General features: G+C 41.8%; 1 protein-coding gene across 4 annotated transcripts in view; it reads right to left on the minus strand.

The window, feature by feature from the left end:
* The window catches only part of ryr3 (ryanodine receptor 3), a 77,630-nt gene that overhangs the window by 20,642 nt on the left and 34,923 nt on the right, over nucleotides 1-22,065 (minus strand). For all 4 annotated transcript variants that reach the window (XM_072445756.1, XM_072445765.1, XM_072445748.1 and 1 more), the window contains 39 exons: nucleotides 16,847-17,073; nucleotides 15,037-15,249; nucleotides 14,197-14,800; nucleotides 13,399-13,599; nucleotides 12,598-12,700; nucleotides 12,355-12,489; nucleotides 11,031-11,304; nucleotides 10,835-10,949; nucleotides 10,087-10,219; nucleotides 9,909-10,012; nucleotides 9,672-9,807; nucleotides 9,388-9,565; nucleotides 8,958-9,060; nucleotides 8,754-8,874; nucleotides 8,394-8,563; nucleotides 6,558-6,778; nucleotides 5,416-5,506; nucleotides 4,870-5,010; nucleotides 4,484-4,647; nucleotides 4,337-4,415; nucleotides 4,163-4,252; nucleotides 3,975-4,094; nucleotides 3,790-3,852; nucleotides 3,639-3,714; nucleotides 3,447-3,570; nucleotides 3,262-3,377; nucleotides 3,121-3,188; nucleotides 2,921-3,042; nucleotides 2,740-2,789; nucleotides 2,613-2,673; nucleotides 2,298-2,536; nucleotides 2,130-2,211; nucleotides 1,904-2,034; nucleotides 1,702-1,820; nucleotides 1,434-1,632; nucleotides 573-667; nucleotides 352-491; nucleotides 202-289; nucleotides 33-125 (listed from right to left, as the gene is read on the minus strand). In XM_072445756.1, the coding sequence (XP_072301857.1) occupies nucleotides 33-125; nucleotides 202-289; nucleotides 352-491; nucleotides 573-667; nucleotides 1,434-1,632; nucleotides 1,702-1,820; nucleotides 1,904-2,034; nucleotides 2,130-2,211; nucleotides 2,298-2,536; nucleotides 2,613-2,673; nucleotides 2,740-2,789; nucleotides 2,921-3,042; nucleotides 3,121-3,188; nucleotides 3,262-3,377; nucleotides 3,447-3,570; nucleotides 3,639-3,714; nucleotides 3,790-3,852; nucleotides 3,975-4,094; nucleotides 4,163-4,252; nucleotides 4,337-4,415; nucleotides 4,484-4,647; nucleotides 4,870-5,010; nucleotides 5,416-5,506; nucleotides 6,558-6,778; nucleotides 8,394-8,563; nucleotides 8,754-8,874; nucleotides 8,958-9,060; nucleotides 9,388-9,565; nucleotides 9,672-9,807; nucleotides 9,909-10,012; nucleotides 10,087-10,219; nucleotides 10,835-10,949; nucleotides 11,031-11,304; nucleotides 12,355-12,489; nucleotides 12,598-12,700; nucleotides 13,399-13,599; nucleotides 14,197-14,800; nucleotides 15,037-15,249; nucleotides 16,847-17,073 (5,589 nt within the window). The remainder of the gene's footprint in view (nucleotides 1-32; nucleotides 126-201; nucleotides 290-351; nucleotides 492-572; nucleotides 668-1,433; nucleotides 1,633-1,701; nucleotides 1,821-1,903; nucleotides 2,035-2,129; nucleotides 2,212-2,297; nucleotides 2,537-2,612; nucleotides 2,674-2,739; nucleotides 2,790-2,920; nucleotides 3,043-3,120; nucleotides 3,189-3,261; nucleotides 3,378-3,446; nucleotides 3,571-3,638; nucleotides 3,715-3,789; nucleotides 3,853-3,974; nucleotides 4,095-4,162; nucleotides 4,253-4,336; nucleotides 4,416-4,483; nucleotides 4,648-4,869; nucleotides 5,011-5,415; nucleotides 5,507-6,557; nucleotides 6,779-8,393; nucleotides 8,564-8,753; nucleotides 8,875-8,957; nucleotides 9,061-9,387; nucleotides 9,566-9,671; nucleotides 9,808-9,908; nucleotides 10,013-10,086; nucleotides 10,220-10,834; nucleotides 10,950-11,030; nucleotides 11,305-12,354; nucleotides 12,490-12,597; nucleotides 12,701-13,398; nucleotides 13,600-14,196; nucleotides 14,801-15,036; nucleotides 15,250-16,846; nucleotides 17,074-22,065) is intronic.

A 22,065-nucleotide genomic window follows, 5' to 3' on the forward strand; every position in this document is an offset into this window, starting at 1 on the left:
TTAAGACAATTAACAAATGAATTGTATCCTACCTTTGACATCTTGGCCTTGCCTTCTCCGGTGAGGAAGCCCAAGTTGTTAATTTCATTCTGCACCACAAAGTTTTGTTCTTCCCGCTTGAAGTTCTGTTTTTAAAAGTATTTTGTCACTTCATAAATACATGGTAAAACACTTGAATAAGAATCAGTGAGTGAAGCATACGTTTGACTTGCACCACAGGATGAAGATCTCTGCAACCATTCGGAAAAGCTCAGTGGAGTTCTCATCAGGTTCCTTCAGCCATCGGGACCTGAAATAGTTTACACTGTAAATTCTGCACATGCAATGTTGTTTAAAATGTGTTAAGCATACCTGTTATTATCTACATAACGAATGAGCATGGGGTAGAAGGCATAAAGGTCCCTGCAGAGAACAGCAAACTCGTCCAGAATGACCAGCTCCGCCTCCTGGTTATCTCCTCCAGCCTTCAACAGCTCCTCTTCACCAGCAACCTTCATAATGACATTAAGTGTCACATGGTTCTATTACAGAGAAGATACTGTACGTAACATACATGTATTTAGTACAATTACCTTTACTGTCTTCTTCCTGAGTTTGTCTAATGTCGGTAGAAAATGAGTTCGAAGAAGATCAGCCCCGGCTTTGCAGATAATTGGTTGCGAGTAAACTGCAAGAGACAGAGTCATTGTAACTTTTAGGTCAAAATAAGTTACGTTTGTTGAATCAAAACAAACACTTCACTTCTAGCTTTTATATTCTATAAAAAGACAACTTAGACGTAGCACCAAGTGGAGCTTAGCGGGTTCAGACCTAACCTGAGCAAAACACTTTACCCACACTGCCAACCTCAACAATAAAACACATGTAGTTGCTTGTTTAAGGAAGGGGATCCGATGTAAACATATATTTTACAATAATAATAATTTAAAATGTATCATTGACCTTAAGTCTTAAAGCAGACATATTATGCTTTTTTCCTTGGGGGATTTACTATTATTACTACTATTACTAGTACCTACATAGATTATTCTATTATATTTTATTCATGATAAAACACAATATAGATCTAAAACGGCTTATAAACTACAGAACTGATGAGCCCCATTCCATTGTGATATTTCACAGTAGCAAGAAGCAGATTTTTAGTTACATGTTTTTATGGTTGAAAAATGTTTTTTTTTTTTTTTTTTTTTTTTATATTCATTTTTTTAATAATCACAAGTAAGTACAGAGCAGTGAGTGGAGATAGGGGGGAATTCAAAACAGGCATTTTCTGAACAGGATTACTCAAACAAAATACAATTGTGAGCGCGTTAATAATGAGGGAACATTGTTATAACATTGTTTAATCTCTTTTAAAGGCTGCCACATTGTCTAACTCCACACATGTTGATAAACGATCCAACTATTGACTAACGAAATGTCAATAATACCTGCAATTCTTTTCATCCATGGGGCGTCATCAGTGCCTAAGTTGTTATTGAGAATCCTGAGAATGTTTCCCAGGGTGATGCTGAGGTGTTCGGAGGTCACCATGGTGCAGCACAGAATGTCCGGAGGCGAGTTCTCTGGACCTTTCTCCCACCAATACGACAGATAGTTGCACAGCATGGGGAGGATCACCTCAATGACCTTCAGAGGAAATAGTCATTTAAAAGGGCATCTAAGTCAGAGTCAGTGCACATGGCATTTGACCTCCACCTGTGACATCTCGCTGTATCGAGCTCCTGTTTCAGAGATATCATTCACATCCTTGAGCAGTTTGTCGAGGCAAGGCAATTCTGGGCACATCTCCTCCACCGTGTCGGGCATACTCAGAACTGAACAAAGAATATTACAAGACTGTTTAAGTAAAACCGTTTCACCTAGTGATTCATTAGTGACGAGCAGCGCTTCCACATACTGGCCCTCTCTCTGGGCGTCTTGGTGTTGAACACTGACAGTGGGTTGTATGCATTAAGAGGCGGCTCTAAAAAGGCTACAGGCATAGCTCCCACCAGGGTTGCAAGGCTTTCACCAAGTGCAGGCAGGTGTCTGGGTGAGAAAACACACAAAAACAACATGGTCATTTGAGTTCATCTTCAGTCTAAGTGTTTGATTTAGAACAAAATTGATCATTCATTTCCCACCTCTCCATAAATATGTTCTTTCCAGTACCAAGCGAATACAAGCATGTGAGGATACGATAACAGGACAACTGCACATCATCCACTGAAAACAATGAAAGCATAATTACAAAAAGGCAATGCAAGGACCGTTTGAAGCTTCAAGTAGTAAAAGTAAATCTGAAAACGTACACAAAAGATCTGCCGCGAATCTATACGTAGTAATGTGTTCGAAAATGGCAACCAGAACCGGCAGTAAGGCCACAGTCACGTAGGTGATGCTCTGGCTGACACTCTTCATTTGGGCTCGCGATTGTAGGAACTTTCCCAGTTTCAACATCTCCTGTAGCTTATCGAGATCTTCTGCTGCGTTCTCGAAGAAAGCACGAACTCCAGCCTTGACCAGCTCTGACCCAGACTTCATCACCGTTCTAGGAGAAGAGTAAGAGAACACATTAGCAAATGGTGTTTAACTGTTGGTAAAATCTCCAAATGCCACAGTCTTACCTCGTGTCCAGTGAATGCGCCAGGATGTCCAGACAGCTCACCATGGTTGCAGAGTCACTTCCTGCAATACAAATACACGCCTTTAGCTGTACGCTTCAGGGCAACGAGTGCAGAGGTCAGACCTTACCAAAGAGAGAAATCCTGTGTCTGACAAGAGCTGCCAACTTACAGAAAAGGCTAGAAAAGAAGACAAAGTCAAAAAGGTACTGAAGAATTGAATTGAAGGAAAAGCACAATGGAAAAATCAATAGGAAAGGCAAGTAACAAATGAAACTTTTAAACTTCACAAATGCCTGCACTATTTCTACCTGGTGATCATCTCCTTTTCCTTATTAGAGGCATATCCACAACTGCTCAGCGCCATGTTGGGTGTGGACAGGAAATACAGAAAGTGGTTCTTAAAGGCTTGATCTATGAGTGGAAGAAGCACCTATAAAAGGTACACCATATAATAGTCAAACAAACGTGTATTAGAACCCAAAAAATGAATGCGCTGTCATGAACAAACCTTTGCAAAGAACTTGATTTCTTGGTCATGTGGAGATTTGTCTGTTTTTCCGCTCGAGGCCATAGCCTCTGAAGTTAAAATATTTGTATAGTTATCGTGGAATGGATAGATCAAATGAAATGATTAAAACGCACAACATACCGAGATGAGCAATAAATTCTTGTGCAGAATCCACATATTTAAGCAATGTTTTGACAAACTTGTAGGCATGGCGCTTTTCTATAGATGACGAGTCCTGCTCCATATCTTTCATACCCCTGTGTACAACAATACAACAATATAAGTTTACAACCAGGAAGGAAGCAGTAGTTTATACGGCAGCAAACCTTGTGGCAGTATATCCGCTGATCTGCAGGAACTTAAAGAGCTCTTGGGCTTTCTCTCTGTCTCTGTGCTTCTCTTTAGCCGTCAGGGTGTCATAGGGAACCAGCAATGGGTGGCTCCCTCCTCCTTCACATTCAATTAGGAAGTAGAGTCAGAGATTGTAAAAGTAGTAACAATGTAATATTTATGCAGACCTTTGCTCATCAGCTCCATCTTTTTCTTTTTAGCCCAAATGTTGTGGTAGTTTTCTGCAACTACTTCAACCATGCCCTGTAGATGAAATATATACTTTAAGTTTTTACATTTCCATTTAGTCCAAAATAGTTTCAAAGAAAGAGGGTCGACCTGTAGTTCCCTTGACAAAGTGACATTGTGCAGGGCCACTGGAGCAGGACTGAATCCATCAGCCTACAAGGACGATGAATAAATGTGAACTACGCCAACAGCTTTTCAGTCGTGACATTATGACAGCTTATATATCAAGAGTATTCAAAATACACAGCTAATACTGCTATTACTGATCATGATACCTTCTCACTATCTCGTGGTTGGAGAATGGCTTCTCCTTCCTTGGTCCGTTCAATATTCCAGTCCATTGCCAGCATGCTCTTCAGCGACTCCTTCACTGGCCAGCGATAGGTTTCTCTCTCCTACAGAAAACAACTTCAGTGCTTGGGGCTTTGGAGATGACTGATTCTGATTCTGTGGTAATGTGTACCTTCTCACTCAGAGATTTATACGGCTTCAGCAGAGGATGTGTTTTGGCCTGATCATCAATACTGTCCCCAAGTGTCCAGCCTGCTGACATCTACGACGACAGTTTCTCATGAGAAACAAAGCAGATCAGCAGTGAAAAAGGCACATACATCATGTCTCACAGATTGAAATATACCTTCTCTGAGGACCATTTTTCATGGGAATGCTCTGCATATTTGTTGGCAATGTACTCAAGTTTTTCAGGAAGGGAGATGCTATAAAGAGTTTGTGTAGTTTAGAACACTAAATAAACCATGGGAATTGTTCAATGCTTAACACTTACTTGCCAGTGTTGATTGGTTTGGGGTCAAAATTTCCCTGTGCGTCCACTGAAGTCTGTTTTTCCAGAGCACCCCCGGGGGTGGCATCGACAAAGTCTGGAGGCAAGGCTCCAGCGATGGCACACAGGCACGAATTGGCCATTTTAAAAAGTTCAGCATCGTATTTCTACAATAGACAGAATTAGGTTTGACATGCTTGGCTTTATTCAGCCAGTGCACAAAAGGTGGGGAATTAAAATGGAGACAGAGCAGAGGAAGCACTGGGGTATTGTACATGTAACAAAAGCCTGTTACAGATATATAAATAATTCATCTTTTTCAGCTTCATCTTTTTTTAGCTTTGCTTCAGCTGTACAAGACCACTGCTGTACAAGAACACTTATTATACCTTCTGAGAGAGGGATTCAAAAATCCCCCAAAATAGTTTCTTTGTCAGGAGCAATTCCTCTTCAGAGGCTATGCCAAAGATGCCCATCCCAGAGGGCAGACAGTAGTACTTCCAGTTCTGTTCATAGTGGTTCGTTAACAACTACAAGAGAGAAAAGACAATAAATGTAAGTGTAAGTATGATTAAATTAGCGTAGACCTTATTGAAGATTATTATGGATTTATTCGATAATTCAAGTTTTATATAAGCGGTTACATCTGATGTGAGTAATCTGATTTCTTTCTGATTGTTCACATGTGCAGGACTTGACCAGATAAAAATGCAAAAAAGGACAAACTAATGTGGTAAAGGACAAAAATGTTTAAGATGGAAAGAGACATTTGAAAATTCTTTGTACTTTGTCTTCCAAATACAACTGTTACTCTAAAAATCCACCAATTCATTCTGTTGTGCATGTAAACAAACACCAAAAATCGGATTATTGGGTTATGTGATTATTGTAGTTGTCTAATGTTTCCTGGCCATGTAAATGTACCACTGTGTTACCTTAAGTGGAATCTTGCAGTATTCCGAGAGCATGGGAACGTCAAATACAAGTCGTCTTAAAAGCTGTTGCATCATATTTGGACGAAGATGTCTGTTAAAAAGAGGAGTAATGCATTCATTCATTCGCATTCATTTTGAAATTCAATAAATAAATAAATGTATTCTTTAGCAGAGATACACCATTGGTCAGTAAATGCTAACACACCAGACAGCTATATTATTCCTATGAGAGGCTGCAGCCCACTTTATCACTGAAATGGCTGTTTATACCTGATAAATCTAAATTGTTTTAAACTAATCAGACACCACATCCCAAACCAAGCGGCCCTGCTGTACTTGCATGCTATGATATCCTCTCACATCTCATACTGCATGACATCATGGGCCCAGGCAGCTCCCTCAGCCACAAAGAAAATTGGTTCACTTTACAACAAGGCAATGAGAATTATGGATAGAAAACCTGTCCGATTTCATCATTGCCACATTCTTAATACCTCAGTACATTTATACAGGGACTAAACAGCAGCAGAGTTACAAGAGGCTTCTCAAACCAAAACTGTCAAATCCCACAGTGCAGGACGTCATTTGGACAGTCATCCTTCTTCTATAAGAGCTGCAAACTCTGGAATTCATTACCCCCTGAAATAAAGTGCATCTCGGAAGTAAATGTTCAGCTCCAGACTTAAGTGCTGGCTGAAAGAAAATCAAAACTGTACTTATCTGTAAGTGTTATGAATGTGCATGAGTGATGCGTACGAGTGATGCGTACGAGTGACGTGTACGAGTGACGCGTACGAGTGACGCGTACGAGTGACGCGTACGAGTGACGCGTACGAGTGACGCGTACGAGTGACGCGTACGAGTGACGTGTATGATGAGTGAGGAAGAATGAGCTGTGTAGATGTGTACATTTATCACTGATGTATTTATAATAATGGAAATGTGTTTTAATGCCTTTCATATCTGTGGGGGATTTAGAAAACCCCAACCAGGGACGGGAGTTGAAAATTAACACTGGCTATAAACTTTGTATGCATCACATCGGCTACAAGCTTTGTTTGTAACTATGTACGATTGCATTGCCCCTGTCAAATAAAAAAATAAAAAATAAATTTTAAAAAGTCACATTTGGTAGCACTCACTTGCATATAGCCAGCAGACAATCTTCAATAGAATCCCTCTGCGCTTTGGTGAGAGAGCGGCCCTTGGACAGGCGATAGATGGTCTGGAGTGTGGAGTCCACCAGCTGAGCGTAGTGCTCTGTGCTGGCAAACAGAGCAGCACAGCGGGTCAAAAGAGGCAGCAGAGCAGAACCAATGTAGCGGTTCATGGCCAGCGCTGTCTCTGTGGTGCTCAACACCTCCTGTGAGACAAGTACAACAAGTTACACAATACAATCTCATACTACAGATCCTCAAATTCCACTGGGTGTGTTGCTGTGCAGTTATATGTAGCAGACAGATGCTAAACTCAAACTTTAATTGAGTAAAGTCCATGTCTCTACACAAACGGTTAAAACCAAGAATCCTTTTGTCCTATCTTCACCAGACTTGGATAATTGTGGCCCTTAAATTGCCTCTGTCAAAGGTATTGTCCAGCTTGACTATGTTTTATTTTTTCTCAGTGATAGTCATTATGTTTAACCGCTTCACTCTTCTGTTACCAGCAGAGGATTTGGTTGTCTCACACTCTTGGCACAGGATTTCCACAGGCAATGTTCCCTCTAATTTTTCATGTGTCTGGGCAAACACACTAGCTCCCTGGGCACACTGAGGACCACTGTGAGCAGCATCAGATGTGCACGCTGTAGCCACACACCAGTATCATGCCTATTCAAAACATTGGATCATACATAGCTAGTTACATGGCTTATTAAAATATGAATTATTAATTACAGCAGCATTATTTTCATTAGTTTACTTTTATTATAAGTAATTTGGCCCACTTAAAATGAAAAATACAAAAATCATGAGCTGTATAGTATGTTATCTGTGAGAGTCCTGCTTTGGCCTGGCTATGGTCCAGTTGAGGCCGCATTATTGTTAATTAGTTTACCTGCATGGTGCGTATGGGCAGGGCACATATGCAAACTCTATCAATGCTATGAAGCTGCAGCGTAAGTAAAGCGTATCGTGAGCTGGTCACTCACTGTGTTACGTTAAAAAATGGTACAACATTTACCGTACTTTTCAGGCAATACAGCGCTGTTGAATGAAAGCACACGACACACTGCACGCACTGACAATAAACCGCAGGTGCCCACGTTGTAACATGAGATATTTACACATATAGTACACGTTAGTGATGCGTCTTTTGAACTGCGAGACCAATTAGACTAATATCTCAGTGAATACGAGGTGGATTGTAATAAATCACATAGCATTTTGGAATTTAACAAACAAAGAACAAATCATAGTTGCTCCTACTGTCCCCTCTGTCCTTGATGACTCTGTGTGAGCCGATTTGTCTGTGTCTGCGTCTTCACATCCGGATCATATGCTCCTGAGCTCGTACTTATCCAGTGAGTGATATTTACACAGAGATATGCTCCAGATCAATGATGCACATTTTGTCTTTTGACTCATGAGTCAGGTCTGGCCAAGAAAGTTTATTTACACAATAGTGACACGCCAGTCGTCTTTCGAATGCGCCCGCGGTCCACTGCTGCGCTGTGGGATTAATTAGACTAATTTCTCAGTGAATATGAGCCTGATTGTAAATAAAACACACGACGTGTCCCATGGACAGTGCTTCTACTGTCAAACGCTTGCACGCCATGCTAGATTGCCCCCGATGGCCATTTGGTAATTAGATTAGATTAGGTCTAATATTAAATATTAATTAATACGTTTATGGTGAATTATATTTTCTGCCCTCCATGGATTTTCTTGTGCGCTGAGAATGTGTGAGCAGTGCGCGATTGCCTTTTCTGATTCTTACATGTCTATTATGTAAAACAAAAAAACTCTCAAACTCACAGTATCAAGAGATGCTGAGGCTTTGAGATCAGGCAAAAAGCCAACTTCCAACATCTGGAGCAAAAAGGCCTGGTCCTCAATGCCGTACACTCTGTCCAGGAAGAGCACCATGGGAGCCTTGTGGTCCGGGCAGAAACAGGCTGACATATCAGGCTCTGTCACTGAACCATCTGCGGGAAAGAATCTATTATGATCCAAGTTTAATAAGTCTAGAAGAACAAATAAACAGTATTGACGATGAATATCTTGTTACTATTGTAATGCAAACACGACCATATCCTGTACCCAAAGTATAAAGGCAGGTGGTTTCTAAATACATTTAATTAATCACTAATAAAAAGTGCTTAGGAAAAAACGTGCCTTTGTTGATCACCGGCATGCTGAGAGGGATGCTGATGACTCCAACCAGGTCTGAGGTCGGGACCAGTGAACGCAGGATTGCTCGGATTCGCAGAGCCTCACCTTTGCCTGCATTAATTAACTGTAAAATGGATTATGCAGTCTTATGCCCAAGCTGAGTGTGAGTTGTCATCCATGCTGCTGTACGAGTGTCAGTCATCTTACATGCATCTCAGGAGCACAGCGCCCCAGCAGGTCAATGAGGGCAGAGTAGAAGGACATAATTGCATTGCCCATGTGAATGACTTCGCCCTCCTCCTCACCAGACCTGCAGCATAAGTCCCAAAACAATTACCTTTTTTTCCATATAAAAACATTTACTTAATAACTGTATGGATTACAGCAGTAATTTGGCATTGAGTGTTTTTACAGAGCAGAGGGTTATAGATATTGATTTTGACTACTTTCCCAATCTTCCTCCACACTCCAGACTTTAATATCCTTTCACTGCATACTAATGTGCTCTACAACACAAACACTACTAGGAGCGCAACAGAAAGAAATGTCAAACTTTGTCAAGCTTAAAATAACGGAGCTTCCAATGAGGCATTGTCATAAGAATTAGACCATTGTTTGTTTGTTTTAATCTCCATACCCTGCAGTGGCTGCAGCCGGAGGGAGATCCAGGGCTGGATCCTCAGAGATCTTAATAGCTTCTTTCATTGCAGCCAGCAGCCCTTGGCCTCCCTCTCCCCTGAGGGCCGGGCCAAAACACTCAGGACGCCTGATCAGCAGCTTCACCACCACATTAGCGTTTTCCTCCACGCTTTCACCTGGAACAACAACACAAGTTTGTGTCCGGAAACTAAAGGTACTCATTTGTCTGAAATATTTGTATTCCTCATTGTGTTTCTGGTATGAGGATGGAAAAGTTCTTACCATTGCAGAAAACAGCAAACCTCAGGAAAGACAGGTATCGCTCTCCCTCAATGGGGTTCCAGCCGAGGTCTGGGTAACCCTTGGTGACCAAAATGGCACAGCTCTGAAGACCACAGCCTGCGAGATACATCACCACCTGCACACAAGCACTTCTTAGTTCCCATTTATTGGTCTTTTTCACCTGTAACATTTTCTAATGTGTGTGTTAAAAGTGGTCTACGACTCTTTTATGTTCACCTTCTCCAGGTCAGGCTCCACTAATGCTAAAGCCAGACCATTATTGTCCATCACTGATGATGCTGCAACATCCAGTGGAGTGGATCCTCTCATTGCCTCAGAAGCTAAAGAGGATCATAATCTTACCTCAGTCACTCTTATACACAGACGTTGGAATTACTGTGGATGTTTGTCTTACCCAGGCCAACACTGCTATTCTCCAACAAGTAGCTCAGATGATCAAACATAGCTTTCTGATTCTGACGACTGATACGACAGAAGTAGCACAAGAAGCGACAACAGCTGGCGACCATTTTGGGGAAGGCAATTTCCTGCGAACAGAGGCATCATGAATACATATATGGAACTTGGTCGTGACTCATGTTTAAAGTCATGATAAATAAATGGTTAAATGGTTTTATAAACTATTGTCAAACCGAATCAATGTTACAACTAAAATGAATAGTGAAAGACAAATACTTTAGGCATGCTTACATCTCGTTACATAGGTTGTGTAAGTTAAGTACATGTATTGAGTGGCAGTAAACTGCTCAGAAATGTGTGTCCAAGGCGACGTGCTCAAACTGCAAGAGTCAGATGTTAAGTGCCTCACTGTCTGCCTGAAGTCTGTCTCTCTGAGGCTCAATTCATGTTTGGCACTGACCAAGGCATTAAATCACAGCCCTCTCTTCCAGCCTCTGTCAGCACTGCCAGAAAAGGGCAGAGAGGCCTCTCTCCCACCCCACTCCTGCCACTCTAGACGCCCCACTATTTTACAACTCCATAACACAGGGGGCTTTTATAGATCTTAAGCTCTTGCTCTTGGCTTATGCTAAACTCATAACATGAAGATCATATGTTACAATGTCATGATACAAAGATCATTTGAAAATGTAATTTCTTCTTTCAAAGCAGCAATGTATAAATAAATAATTCAAAATAATGACCTGAGACTTGTCTCCTCCCAGCACATTGACCATGACCTCCATGACAGTCTCATGCATGCCGAGCACTCTCATCAAGTTTGGATGTTGGTAGAAAACTTTGTTGTTCATAATGTCTCTATAAACACAAAAAATAGATGATTTACCAGGAGATTATTTTTCAAACCCTTGCAGTGAGTCTAGCTTTTGTATTTCTTACCCAAGCCCATCAATCATGAGTTTCTCCTCTTCTGTGCCCATTCGCACAGAGAGCAGGGATCTGATCTGACCCAGAGACACCAGAAGGTTGATAGCATCTTGCACAGACGCGGCACTGATGGTGTAGGACTTCTTCATGGCTCGCAGCAGCTCTCCGATGCCATCATACTGTCTCCTGAGGAGGCTGAACATCACTCTAACCAGCTCTGGGTCCTGAACGTGAGACTCCTGAGCCCAGCAGGCGATGGTCTGTGAGATCAGCTCCTTCAGGTTGGCTACACACAACATATTCATATTTTGAGCTAATATACATGTATTTAGATAGATGATAGTGTTCTAGTCTATCAATAAAAGTGTTAACCGTAGTCAAAGGTATTTGATGGGCGGTGATTGTATACAAGTGAAAACACTGAAGGAAGTACAATTGGGTTTCAATGCATATCATACATATTCAGAAATGGAAAAGCTCATAAAAAAAGTCAAAAATATTCTATTGTACAAGAATATGTACAAGAATGTATAATACTTGCTCTTTCCAAAATAAAAATAAAATGAAAAATACAAGTGATTTGATTTCAGTTGTTAGATGCGATGGCCTATAATATAGTATTGTATCATATTCACTCTACCTCAGGACTAATTATTTTATTTTTAACCAGCTACGCGACAAAATCCTTACAGCTGACTTTTTAGATAAAATTGTTGTTCCGAACACGAAGATGAACCATGAGTCCTGTCAACACTCGAACATCTGTAGCAAACAAAGGGTCATATTCAGACAGAATAATAATGAGATTTTGGACAGAAGCAGTCAGAGCAAAGCGGCTGCTCTAAAGGACAACGCCTGACATCTGCGCTGCACATTATCATAGTCTTCATCGCATATGACAGCACTTTGGTTTCCAAGCTATAACAGTAATCTCCACTTAGTATTGTGTCATTATTCCTCATATGGCTTGACTGATACTGGGTACCAGGCTTTTATATTCTTTTACAAAGGATAACATGACCACAACGAAGATAGTACAAATATTTTGTGAATTGCAAGTTGGTCCAGAACTTTGACAAAAGAGCAACCTGAGAAAAATACTGAAATTATCTTCAAGAAATAGTTGCTGATGATGGTAGGATTGTACATTTTCATGCATAAACTCTTATGTTGTAATGGGGATGCGGTATCTTGCCTTCCAGAGGCTGGTGTAATATTAAATTGTGTTCCGTAGTTTAATGCTGCCTGTTCACTTTATATAGTGGATTAAAGTCATGCTCTGAAGTGTTCTCATAAACCTTAAGTGGGCTTTTAGTTAAATGAAATTGCATCTTACTGGGAGCAGCCTGCTCTTTCTCAGTGGGATCTTCCTCTTGTTTCTGAGGTGGTCCCTTGATCTTGTACAACAACGCAAGAAGACGGCCCTTTATTGACGTGTCTGGCTCCTCTTCTTCCTCCTCCACAGGAATTCCTAAAATGAGCAAATGGTATTAAAGAGACTCAAGTGCCTTTTCATGAGGGAAGTGATCGTATTCTTGTGTGTTTCTCTGTTTGTAGTAGTGAGGGTGTAGTAGACTACCACAGTGCAGTTGCAGTTCTTCATGAAAGCTGTTAAGTTCATCCTGGATCTCCTCGGGACAAGGGCAGTCCTCCCCTGCACTGAAGTTCAGCAGGATATTGATCTACAGAGTGACAAATAGAAACAGTAAGACACTATAGAATGTCTGTGAGTTTATTCAATTTACAAGTAGCTTCGTGTAGATAAAACGATTGAAATAGCCATGGCAAAGTATCAAAGTCATGTGCTGTGTGCAAGCCAAGTGTAATATAAGTACTAATTGTCTATGAGCAAGCTCAGGAAGAGCCCATTTAAAGATATTTTGATGCCTATTTCTAGCAGTACTTATTTTAAACTATGTGGTGAACAGGGCTCTCTGCAAGAGGTTCCCTTGAGTCAACACCTGCTGTCCTTAGTTTCCGCGAATGAGAGTATTTGTGGCTTTTCTAGTCTGTTTCTTTTTTATCTAGTTCTGGCAGAAGCTGAGAAAAGATGCCTTGTTCTTGTATTTACAACTGACCGGGAATCCTGATTTGGTTGGCATTCTAAAGACACTAAAAGATGTTGAATTACCTGGATTATTGTAAAGAAAAACTGTTCTACTGCAACTTCAATGGTATAATTCAGGTCAAGTGGCTGAGTACAATGACAAAAGAAAAATACGGTACTTGATAAAGTCAAAGTCCCAGAGGAGTCTACAGATTCTTGCTTTAATCTTTTGTGTGGGACAAATGTATAGATTTTTCCAAATATAATAACTGTACACAGAAATGACATCTGACAAAAGTGTGATTTCCCTGTGTGTGGTGTTTGGTACTACACCTGCTCATGAGGAGGGGAGCGAAACTCTTTGGTCTTTTTGGCTGTGACGGCAGCAGACATGTTGAATGCGAGCATTAGCTCATCATAGCGAAACTTCTGGTTGAACTGCAGCTTAGAAACAAAGCGATCTGAGAAGGACACTATGGACTCTATGCGGTGTTTCAGCTCACAGTCACAGAAGTAGTGCAACAGCTCACACATCTGAAACAAAACACAATAATAGTTATTCAAATAGTACCCATAGTAAATTTTGTACCTCTTAATGCTTTCATGTTTTTTTTTTGGTGGTGTATTACCTGTGGTAATCTTTTAAATGCGTTTATATTACTATGTTTTAGTGAAATGACTAAGTCTAACTTGTCACATCATAATAATAATTATAACATTTTCACACAAATGTTTAATTTTCCACCATGACATCTATATTGCCAACATACAGTAGCAATCACGGCAAAAATAATTGCTAAGTTGGCCCAATGTTCCTTTGCGTTAATACTGCTTTCTCTCTGCAATAGTCATCCATCTCCCTTTTGGCCCCAGAGAAAACGTCAGTCAGGAGAAATACTGGCTCTGTCATTGATAAGAGCATTAGCATTCAGCTGGGACACTTGGCTGTGCAGCAATGCAATAACTTTTCCGAGTGGGATAAATCATCAGCTATACATCTGAGAATGAGGAGTTAGTGGACTAAATCAAATAAACTGAGGAAGGCAGACACAATTTTAATTTCTCGAGAAACCTGACAGATGAATGTATATATGTATGTATGACTTTGCTGCAGGTCTGTGAGGAAATTACCTGGCGTTTGACGGATTCAGGCAGAGACTTTTCCAGCAGACCCCTGACAGTTGCTTTGACCTCTTTGTTCTCCTCCTCTCCTGCCTCCACAGCCTTGTCCTCATTCTTGCTGGTCTCCTCCTTCTCTGCGACCGCCACCTCATCCCCTTTGGCTTCCTCTCCTGTGCCCTCCCCGAACACATTGGGCTCGATCAGCAGCAGGATGAGTCGGACCTCGTCGCTGGTCAACACGCCCATTATAAGTAGAGTCCCGATGAGTTTGAGGATAGGGACGAACTGGTACTCCACACTCCCTCCGACGGGATCCCGGATGTGAGTGCCCCCTCCCTGCACGGCCTCGATGAGCATGCTGATGGCCTTCTCTTTCAGGATGCCGAGCGGGATCTGTGGGCTGTAGAGGTACTGCAGCCGCTTCGTGCTTAGGATTCCTACAGGGGAGAAGTTGACCCGTGGTTTGAGGGAGGTGCTCAGACCCACTCCGGGCAGCGAGTGCTTTTTGGATTCGTCTGAAAACAGCCTGATGGAACGAGTTTCATCTGTGACTGGGATGATGAACTCATTGCTCATCATTTGGCTAGCCTCCTTTGCTGTTTCAAGATGGATACTGGAGAGGAGGAAAAAATGTGTTCAATCATTGGTCATTACTGCATGCATTAATGCTGTATCAGATGTTTTTCTTTTGGGTGTAATCCGTAAAGGAAGTAAAGGTTTTTATAGCTCAGAGACTGTATATGTGAGAAAGTTGGAGAATGTAGGACTGAATAATTCACTGAAATCACAGTTTAAATTGTCACAATTAGCAAATTGCACAGTGCATTTAGATCTAATCACAACAACTACCTCATTAGTACATTGTAGAATCCCTCTCGGAGCATGCCAGAGAGGTACTGGTTGTCGATGGTGTAGAGCAGCTGGGACTGGTCCAAATGGCTGCAGAGGGCATGAGCCACACGTGTGTTCCCCAGGGCACACAAGGCACTGTACAACTTCAGTGTGTGGTAATGAAACTTCCTCAAGTCCTCAAACTCAGACAGTTCTAAGACGTCCAAACATCTGAAAGTCAAATCATTTACATGTCTGGATTAGTTCATGTTGATGAAAGCATAAAAAAAGCATGTATTCTTTATTATTATTATCATCATTTTTAGCTCTGATCCACTGAGAAAGTTCCAAATTAAGAGTGATAACTTTATCTACACACCTTAGTACAGTCAGTCTAAAACGGTAAGAGGCCTGCGCTTACACTGTTATAAAAACTACAATCACAAATTAACCTGTGTTGTCAGAGTCTTAACCTGCAGCTAGAGGACTTATACAAGTGTTTATCCTGCTCATTTTACAGGCTCTGGCTCATGTTCTCCTCCAGAGCTGCAGAGGCTGCACTAGCACTGGTCTGGTCTGAACTAACTGGTCGTAGTTAGTTGTAGGATCTGAGAGAAGTTCATTCTGCTTTTTTGTTGTTGTGGCTTTTAAAAGATAAAAGTTGTACAAATATAGTAGAAATAAAAATAACACAAAGAAACCAAACAGGACCAGAGAGAAAACAGAAGACAAAACTCAAAACAAACATCCAACGAGTGAGAAATTAAAAGGAAAATCAAGGCACACATAGGCCAAATGTCCCGCTAAGTCCATAGTCCTTTGAATTTGTCCATTTTCAATTCAAATCCGAATGTGATTTTCTCTCCCTTGTGAATGTCCAAAGAATGTCTTTTCCAGGACCCCAAATGGCTCAGTGTTTGTCATCTCCCAATAAGGCCTGCTCAGGAACCCAACATTAATCTCAACGCTCTGATTTGAGCTCAAACTGTTATTTTTCAGACAAGGTGAACCCCATCCTCCTTTTTCTTTTGATAGTTTTGAATGGGATAGAATAGGTTTTTTGCCCTGCCACAGAAACCTTGAGATTGTTTTATTCCACTCATCAAACAGATGGTTGGGGATGGATATTGGGAGACATCTGGGAAGAACATTCATTTTTATAGTTTAAATCTTTTGACTTAAGTATGGGATAAGACAAGTCCATTTTTCAAGGTATTTTTCATAGTAGTAAAAAGAGGGGTATATGTTTTCTCTGCATAGGTCAAAGGGGTTTGCCAGAATGAGAACATCACAGTTTTTGTATGTTTATTTTGTATGTAGACATTGGACCAATTTCCAAAAAACAAAATGTCTGGTTTCATCCGCGTAGCAGGCAATTTTATGTTCCAGCCCATGAATTGTTTTTGATTGTCTAATACATTGGACCAATGTCTAATACATTAGATCTTTTCTTAAATTATGTGGGTCAAACAGTGGTTTTAAAGCAAAATTCTGCAGCTGTGGAGCGAGTGCATCTGTAATATTCTGCTTTCTGATTGAAAAATCTTATTTAAACCAAAACACCAAATGTCCATAGTGTACAATTTCTTTGTAGCTTAGAAATTATAATTGCTATCAGTGAATTGAATATTTGATATGAACATGTTTAAATACTATCTAAGGACACAGATATTAATACAATATTTCAATAATAATGGTACTAAATAAGACCAAACTGAACGGCCTCAGTGAGTAAACTGCATGGTGCTGTTTGGCAGAGTAAAACTCCTAACTCTGGATGGATGAACATGTTAGTGACACAAGTGAAGCCCTGTGCAGCAGACCAGACCTGTTCTCCTCAGGGATGTGCACTGCCATCATTTGCAGAGGCTCCAGACACTGGACGACCCAGCCGTGCCTCTCGCTGACTCGAGCTGTCTCCACATTCAGGAATGTGTTTGGCATCCGGCTCCACAGCACAGACACGATGGTCTGCACATCGAGCCGAGGAGGGCACTGTGGCACTGGGTTCCTGCGCTCACTCTTGAAGATGGCTGACGACAGGGGCATGGCATCCTGAAGTGAAAGAGAGATTTTCATTTTTTTGCTGCAGTACAGATTACCGTTAAAGGTCCCATAACATGCAAAATCGACTTTTCAGAGCTTTTAACCTTCTTACATTGCTATTTGTGCTTCATATAAGTACCCAGAGTGTTTTTTTAATTGATTCCTGCAGTGTTTAGCTATAGTACAGACTATCTCCTTTCCTCGAATCTCCAAACTGACGGGCGGTGGGGCAAGACCGCGTCATAAGGGCAAGCACGCGTCATTATCCCCCCTCACCCTCCCCCCTCTCCACCCCCCTCCCCTCCCGCCTGCCGCCTCCCGCCCCCTTCCCCCCGGCTCCGCGCTGCTCCGCGCTGCTCCGCGCTGCTAAGCGCTGCTAAGCCCATTCCGGAGTTTTTCTGCTTCGATTTACGACGACACACGGCTCAAAGAGGCCCAAAACTTCATTAATGATATTGCACTCTTTACTATTATCACAATGGTGAAGGTTTATGTGGCAGTTGATGCAGCAACCGGGAAAATAAACGGAGAGAAGTTCTGTATCCTGTTTCCAAAGAGTGCACACGCTTTTTTGCTCGCTCCGCTTGCTATCGCTGCTTTCCTTATTTATTTTGCTTTTTAATCAGTTTTTGTCTTCCAAACATTTTTGCTTTAGACTTTTTCAAGTAAACCAAGGATTTTAAGAACATTTTTCCAGTTTTAACGACATATCTGACGCCAGCGACATGTCCGGGAGAAGAAGGAAGAAAGACTGTGAACGCTGTCGGAAATATCAACAAGAAATTAATGAGCTGAAAACACGGATATTTGTTTTGGAATCTGAAAAAGTTCTTCACGATACCATTCCTGTGTCAACCGATGGTAAGAAGAGCACACTTTTTACAAGAAAAACTGCTACTTTCAACCTAAACCGCAGTGACTCTGTGTCGTTTCCAAAACTGTCTAAAAACCAGAAAGACCAGGCTGTTTCTTGGAACAAACTTGGAGCAAAGCCTAAACGATACAAAGATAACGTGAAGTCACCTAAAATACAGCTCACAAACAGATTTTTACCACTTTCAGAGATGAAATTAAATGAAAAAAGGAAAGATGACGTGGCCAAAATACAGCGAGGAGGATCTGTGCCAGGAGCCAAGGTCACGCAGATTGTTTTGGTTGGGGACAGCGCGATAAGTCACGTGACGCATGAAAAGATAAACACACATTCTTTTCCAAGCGCCACTGTTTCTGAGATAACGTCACTCCTTCCAAATATTATGGCTAAGCATGGAGGAGCTAAACAGCTGATTGTGCACGTGGGTGCAGTGGACATGCGGCGGGAACAGACTGAAGTTTTGAAAAAAGACTTCTTGAAGTTATTCGACGTGCTTGATAAAATGGAAATCAAAACATTCATAAGTGGACCTCTTCCAAACATCGACAGGAGGATAAACAAGTTTAGCCGGCTTCTTCAGTTGAACACATGGCTGTCCAAAGAGTGTTCCCCGAGAGGACTACACTACATTGAGAACTTCTATCTATTCTGGAACCGAGAGGACCTGTTTAAGAGAAATGGCCCCCACCTATGCAGAGGTGGAGTGACGGTGCTGACAGAGAACCTGCTCCACGCTCTGAGGCATTGGACTGGGCCTGGACAGGGTCCTGAGCAGATAGTTAGAGAAGAGAGGAACGAGAGAAGAATTCCTGCTACATCAGCCAGAGACCGAGCCAATGTTTCAACATCAAAAGCACCACAACCTCAGCCTCCACCAAAGGATTCATCAGCAGCTGCTCCACCACCACCAGCAAAGGATTCAGCTCCAGCTGCTCCACATTCACCTCAACCGCCTCCAGCAAAAGAACACTCTTCAAAGGCATTGGACCCATCTGTGACAAGCCCAACAACATCCCTCTCATCGCCCCTGCCTTCACACCAGCCCTGGGTTCCCCCTGCAACATCTACTCCCACTAAAGATTCATCATTCTCCTTCTCATCTCCACTCTCACCCATGGGCCTTCCCAGCCATTTTGAAAGTCTGATCAAATCAGGCATTAAGATGGCTCCACTCACGCCCAATATAGCAAGGGCTATGTCAATACTTATCAACTCTTCCCTGCACAAGCCGACTACACCAACAAAAGCCCCACCACCCATCCCCCCTCGCCTCTCACCTGGTCCCAAACTCTCCTTGGCTACAAAAGCCCCACCACCCATCCAACCTCGCCTTTCACCTGGTATCTCCCATAGCTAGGATGCACTGGGTCTCAGCGTTGCCGGGACTTATTGTCACATTAAAAATCAAACCAACCCGGGGCCCTATGTAAAAAGAGCCCTCCCTAGTGTCTCAGCGTTGCCGGGACTTATTGTCACATTAAAAATCAAACCAACCCGGGGCCCTATGTAAAAAGAGCCCTCCCTAGTGCTATTTCTGTAGTCACATCATCACAGAGATGGAAAAACAAAATGCGAGTCAGGCCCAATCTGAGAAATGTGATTCATATTCCCTGTGAAAAGATAAAGCCCAGTCCCACTGAAACTAGTCTGAAACTTGCTGTGCTAAATGTCAGATCCTTATGTAACAAATCTCTCTTAATTAATAATTTTATTTCTTCTTATAATCTTGATTTTATGTTTTTAACTGAAACATGGCTTGACAAAAACACAGGAAATGTAGTTCTGATAGAATCTGCTCCACCTAACTTTAAGTTTGAATCTGAAACACGAGAAAACAAAAAAGGGGGTGGAGTCTGTGCTGTCTTTAGAGATGAAATAATTACCCGCAGGTTGTCTTTTGGGGTGTTTTCATCATTTGAGTATGCATCCTTTAAAATGGAGCTAAAACGGTCTCCATCCATTCTCTTCATTGTTTTATACAAGCCTCCCCAGCACTGCCAAAGTTTTATTGATGATTTTACTGAGATGCTTTCAGTCGTATGCACAGACGTTGATGGTTTGGTCATTACAGGTGATTTCAATGTGCATGTTGATAATATTTGTGACAGAAACGCTAAAGAGCTTGATGCTGTCCTTGAAACCTTCGGTCTTACTCAGCATGTGAGAGGCCCCACCCACAGCAAAGGACACACTCTAGATCTCATAATTACAAAGGGGGTAAATATTTCAAATTTAATGTGATCGATTGCTCTGTCTGATCATTTCTGTGTCGTCTTTGACCTGTCTGTTTCTCCCAAACCACCGGTTGGTCCTGCAGTTGTTCAGCGGAGACACATAAGTGATGGCACAGGTGCACTGTTTATGGAAATGATAAACTTTGAAAATGTCTCATGTTCTAATGTAAATGATTTGTTGAACTCTGTTACATCTAGTGTTTTGAATGTTCTGGACACCATCGCCCCTATAAAGGCTAAAATGGTTAAAAATAAGCAGAAGGCACCGTGGAGAAATGATGATTCGGTCAGGGCACAGAAAAGGGAGTGCCGCAGGGCCAAACGGAAATGGCGCAAGTCAAAGCTCCAGGTTCAAAAAGAGATTTACAAAGAGAAGTTGAACATGTACAACCTAATCTTATGTAGAACTAGGGAAAGATATTTTTCTGAAATAATTGGAAGCTGCAGTAACAACTCGCGTGTCCTGTTTGCCACAGTAAACAGATTAACAAACCCTCCAGCTCAGCTGCCGTTAGAACTCATTTCCACATCCAAGTGTAATGAGTTTGCATTATTCTTTAATGACAAAGTTCAGGGCATTAAAAATGCTATAAATCCCACAAAGCAAAAAATTACCCTAAAACCACCAAGACACTTAGAGCTAACTCACTTTGCACCAGCAACTGACAAAACTGTCCATGAGATCATCACCAGTCTGAGTTCATCTACATGCTGCCTTGATGTGTTACCCACCAGATTTCTAAAGTCTGTGCTGAACAGTTTGTTAGCACCATTCACTCACATAGTTAACATGTCGCTTCAATCTGGAACATTCCCAATGTCTTTGAAAACTGCGGTCATAAAGCCTCTCCTAAAGAAGAGCAGTCTTGATGCCGCAGTACTGAGTCATTACCGGCCCATCTCTAATCTGCCATTTTGGGGCAAAGTCCTTGAAAAGGTTGTTTACCAACAGCTCACAGATTTCCTCTTAATAAACAACTCATTTGATGTTTTTCAGTCAGGTTTTAGACCTCATCACAGCACTGAGACTGCTCTTGTCAAGGTGACAAATGACATCCGCCTGAACACTGACACGGGCAAAGCCTCAGTCTTAATTCTGTTAGATCTGAGTGCTGCTTTTGACACTGTCGATCATGGGATCCTCTTACAGAGACTAGAGGACTGGGTGGGCATCACTGGCACTGCCCTAAACTGGTTAAGGTCCTATCTGGAAGACAGGAAGTACTTTTTTGAAATTGGTAGCTGTGTCTCAGACCACATGACCCTGACCTGTGGAGTGCCCCAAGGGTCAGTCCTGGGTCCCCTTCTGTTCAACCTCTACATGCTGCCGTTAGGTCAGTTGATACGCAGTGAAAATGTGTCCTATCACAATTATGCAGACGACACTCAGATCTATGTTTCACTGTCGGCAGGTGACTATGGACCAGTAGATTCACTCAGTCACTGCATCCAACAGATCAGTTTGTGGATGCAAAACAACTTTCTCCAGCTGAACTCAGACAAGACTGAAATAATTGTTTTTGGCCCACAGAAACAAAGAGAAAGTGTTAGGGGCCACCTACAGAGTCTCCTCTAAAACCTACAGACCAAGTTAGAAATCTGGGGGTAATAATGGACTCAGACTTGAACTTTAATAGCCACGTCAAATCAATAACATCAGCAGCTTTTTACCATCTAAAAAACATTGCCAAAATCCAAAATATAGTGTCAAAACCAGATTTAGAGAGACTTATCCATGCGTTTGTCTCCAGTAGATTAGACTGCTGTAACGGCCTGCTCTCTGGCCTCTCCAAACGAGCTGTAAAACAGCTTCAGTACATCCAGAACGCTGCTGCTCGGGTCCTGACTAGAACCAGGAAGTACGATCACATTAGTCCTGTTCTCAGATCTCTG

Source organism: Eucyclogobius newberryi, unplaced genomic scaffold, assembly GCF_026437365.1.
Source record: "Eucyclogobius newberryi isolate DKJ021-1_F unplaced genomic scaffold, fEucNew1.0.hap1 SCAF_1, whole genome shotgun sequence".
Taxonomy (NCBI): domain Eukaryota; kingdom Metazoa; phylum Chordata; class Actinopteri; order Gobiiformes; family Gobiidae; genus Eucyclogobius; species Eucyclogobius newberryi.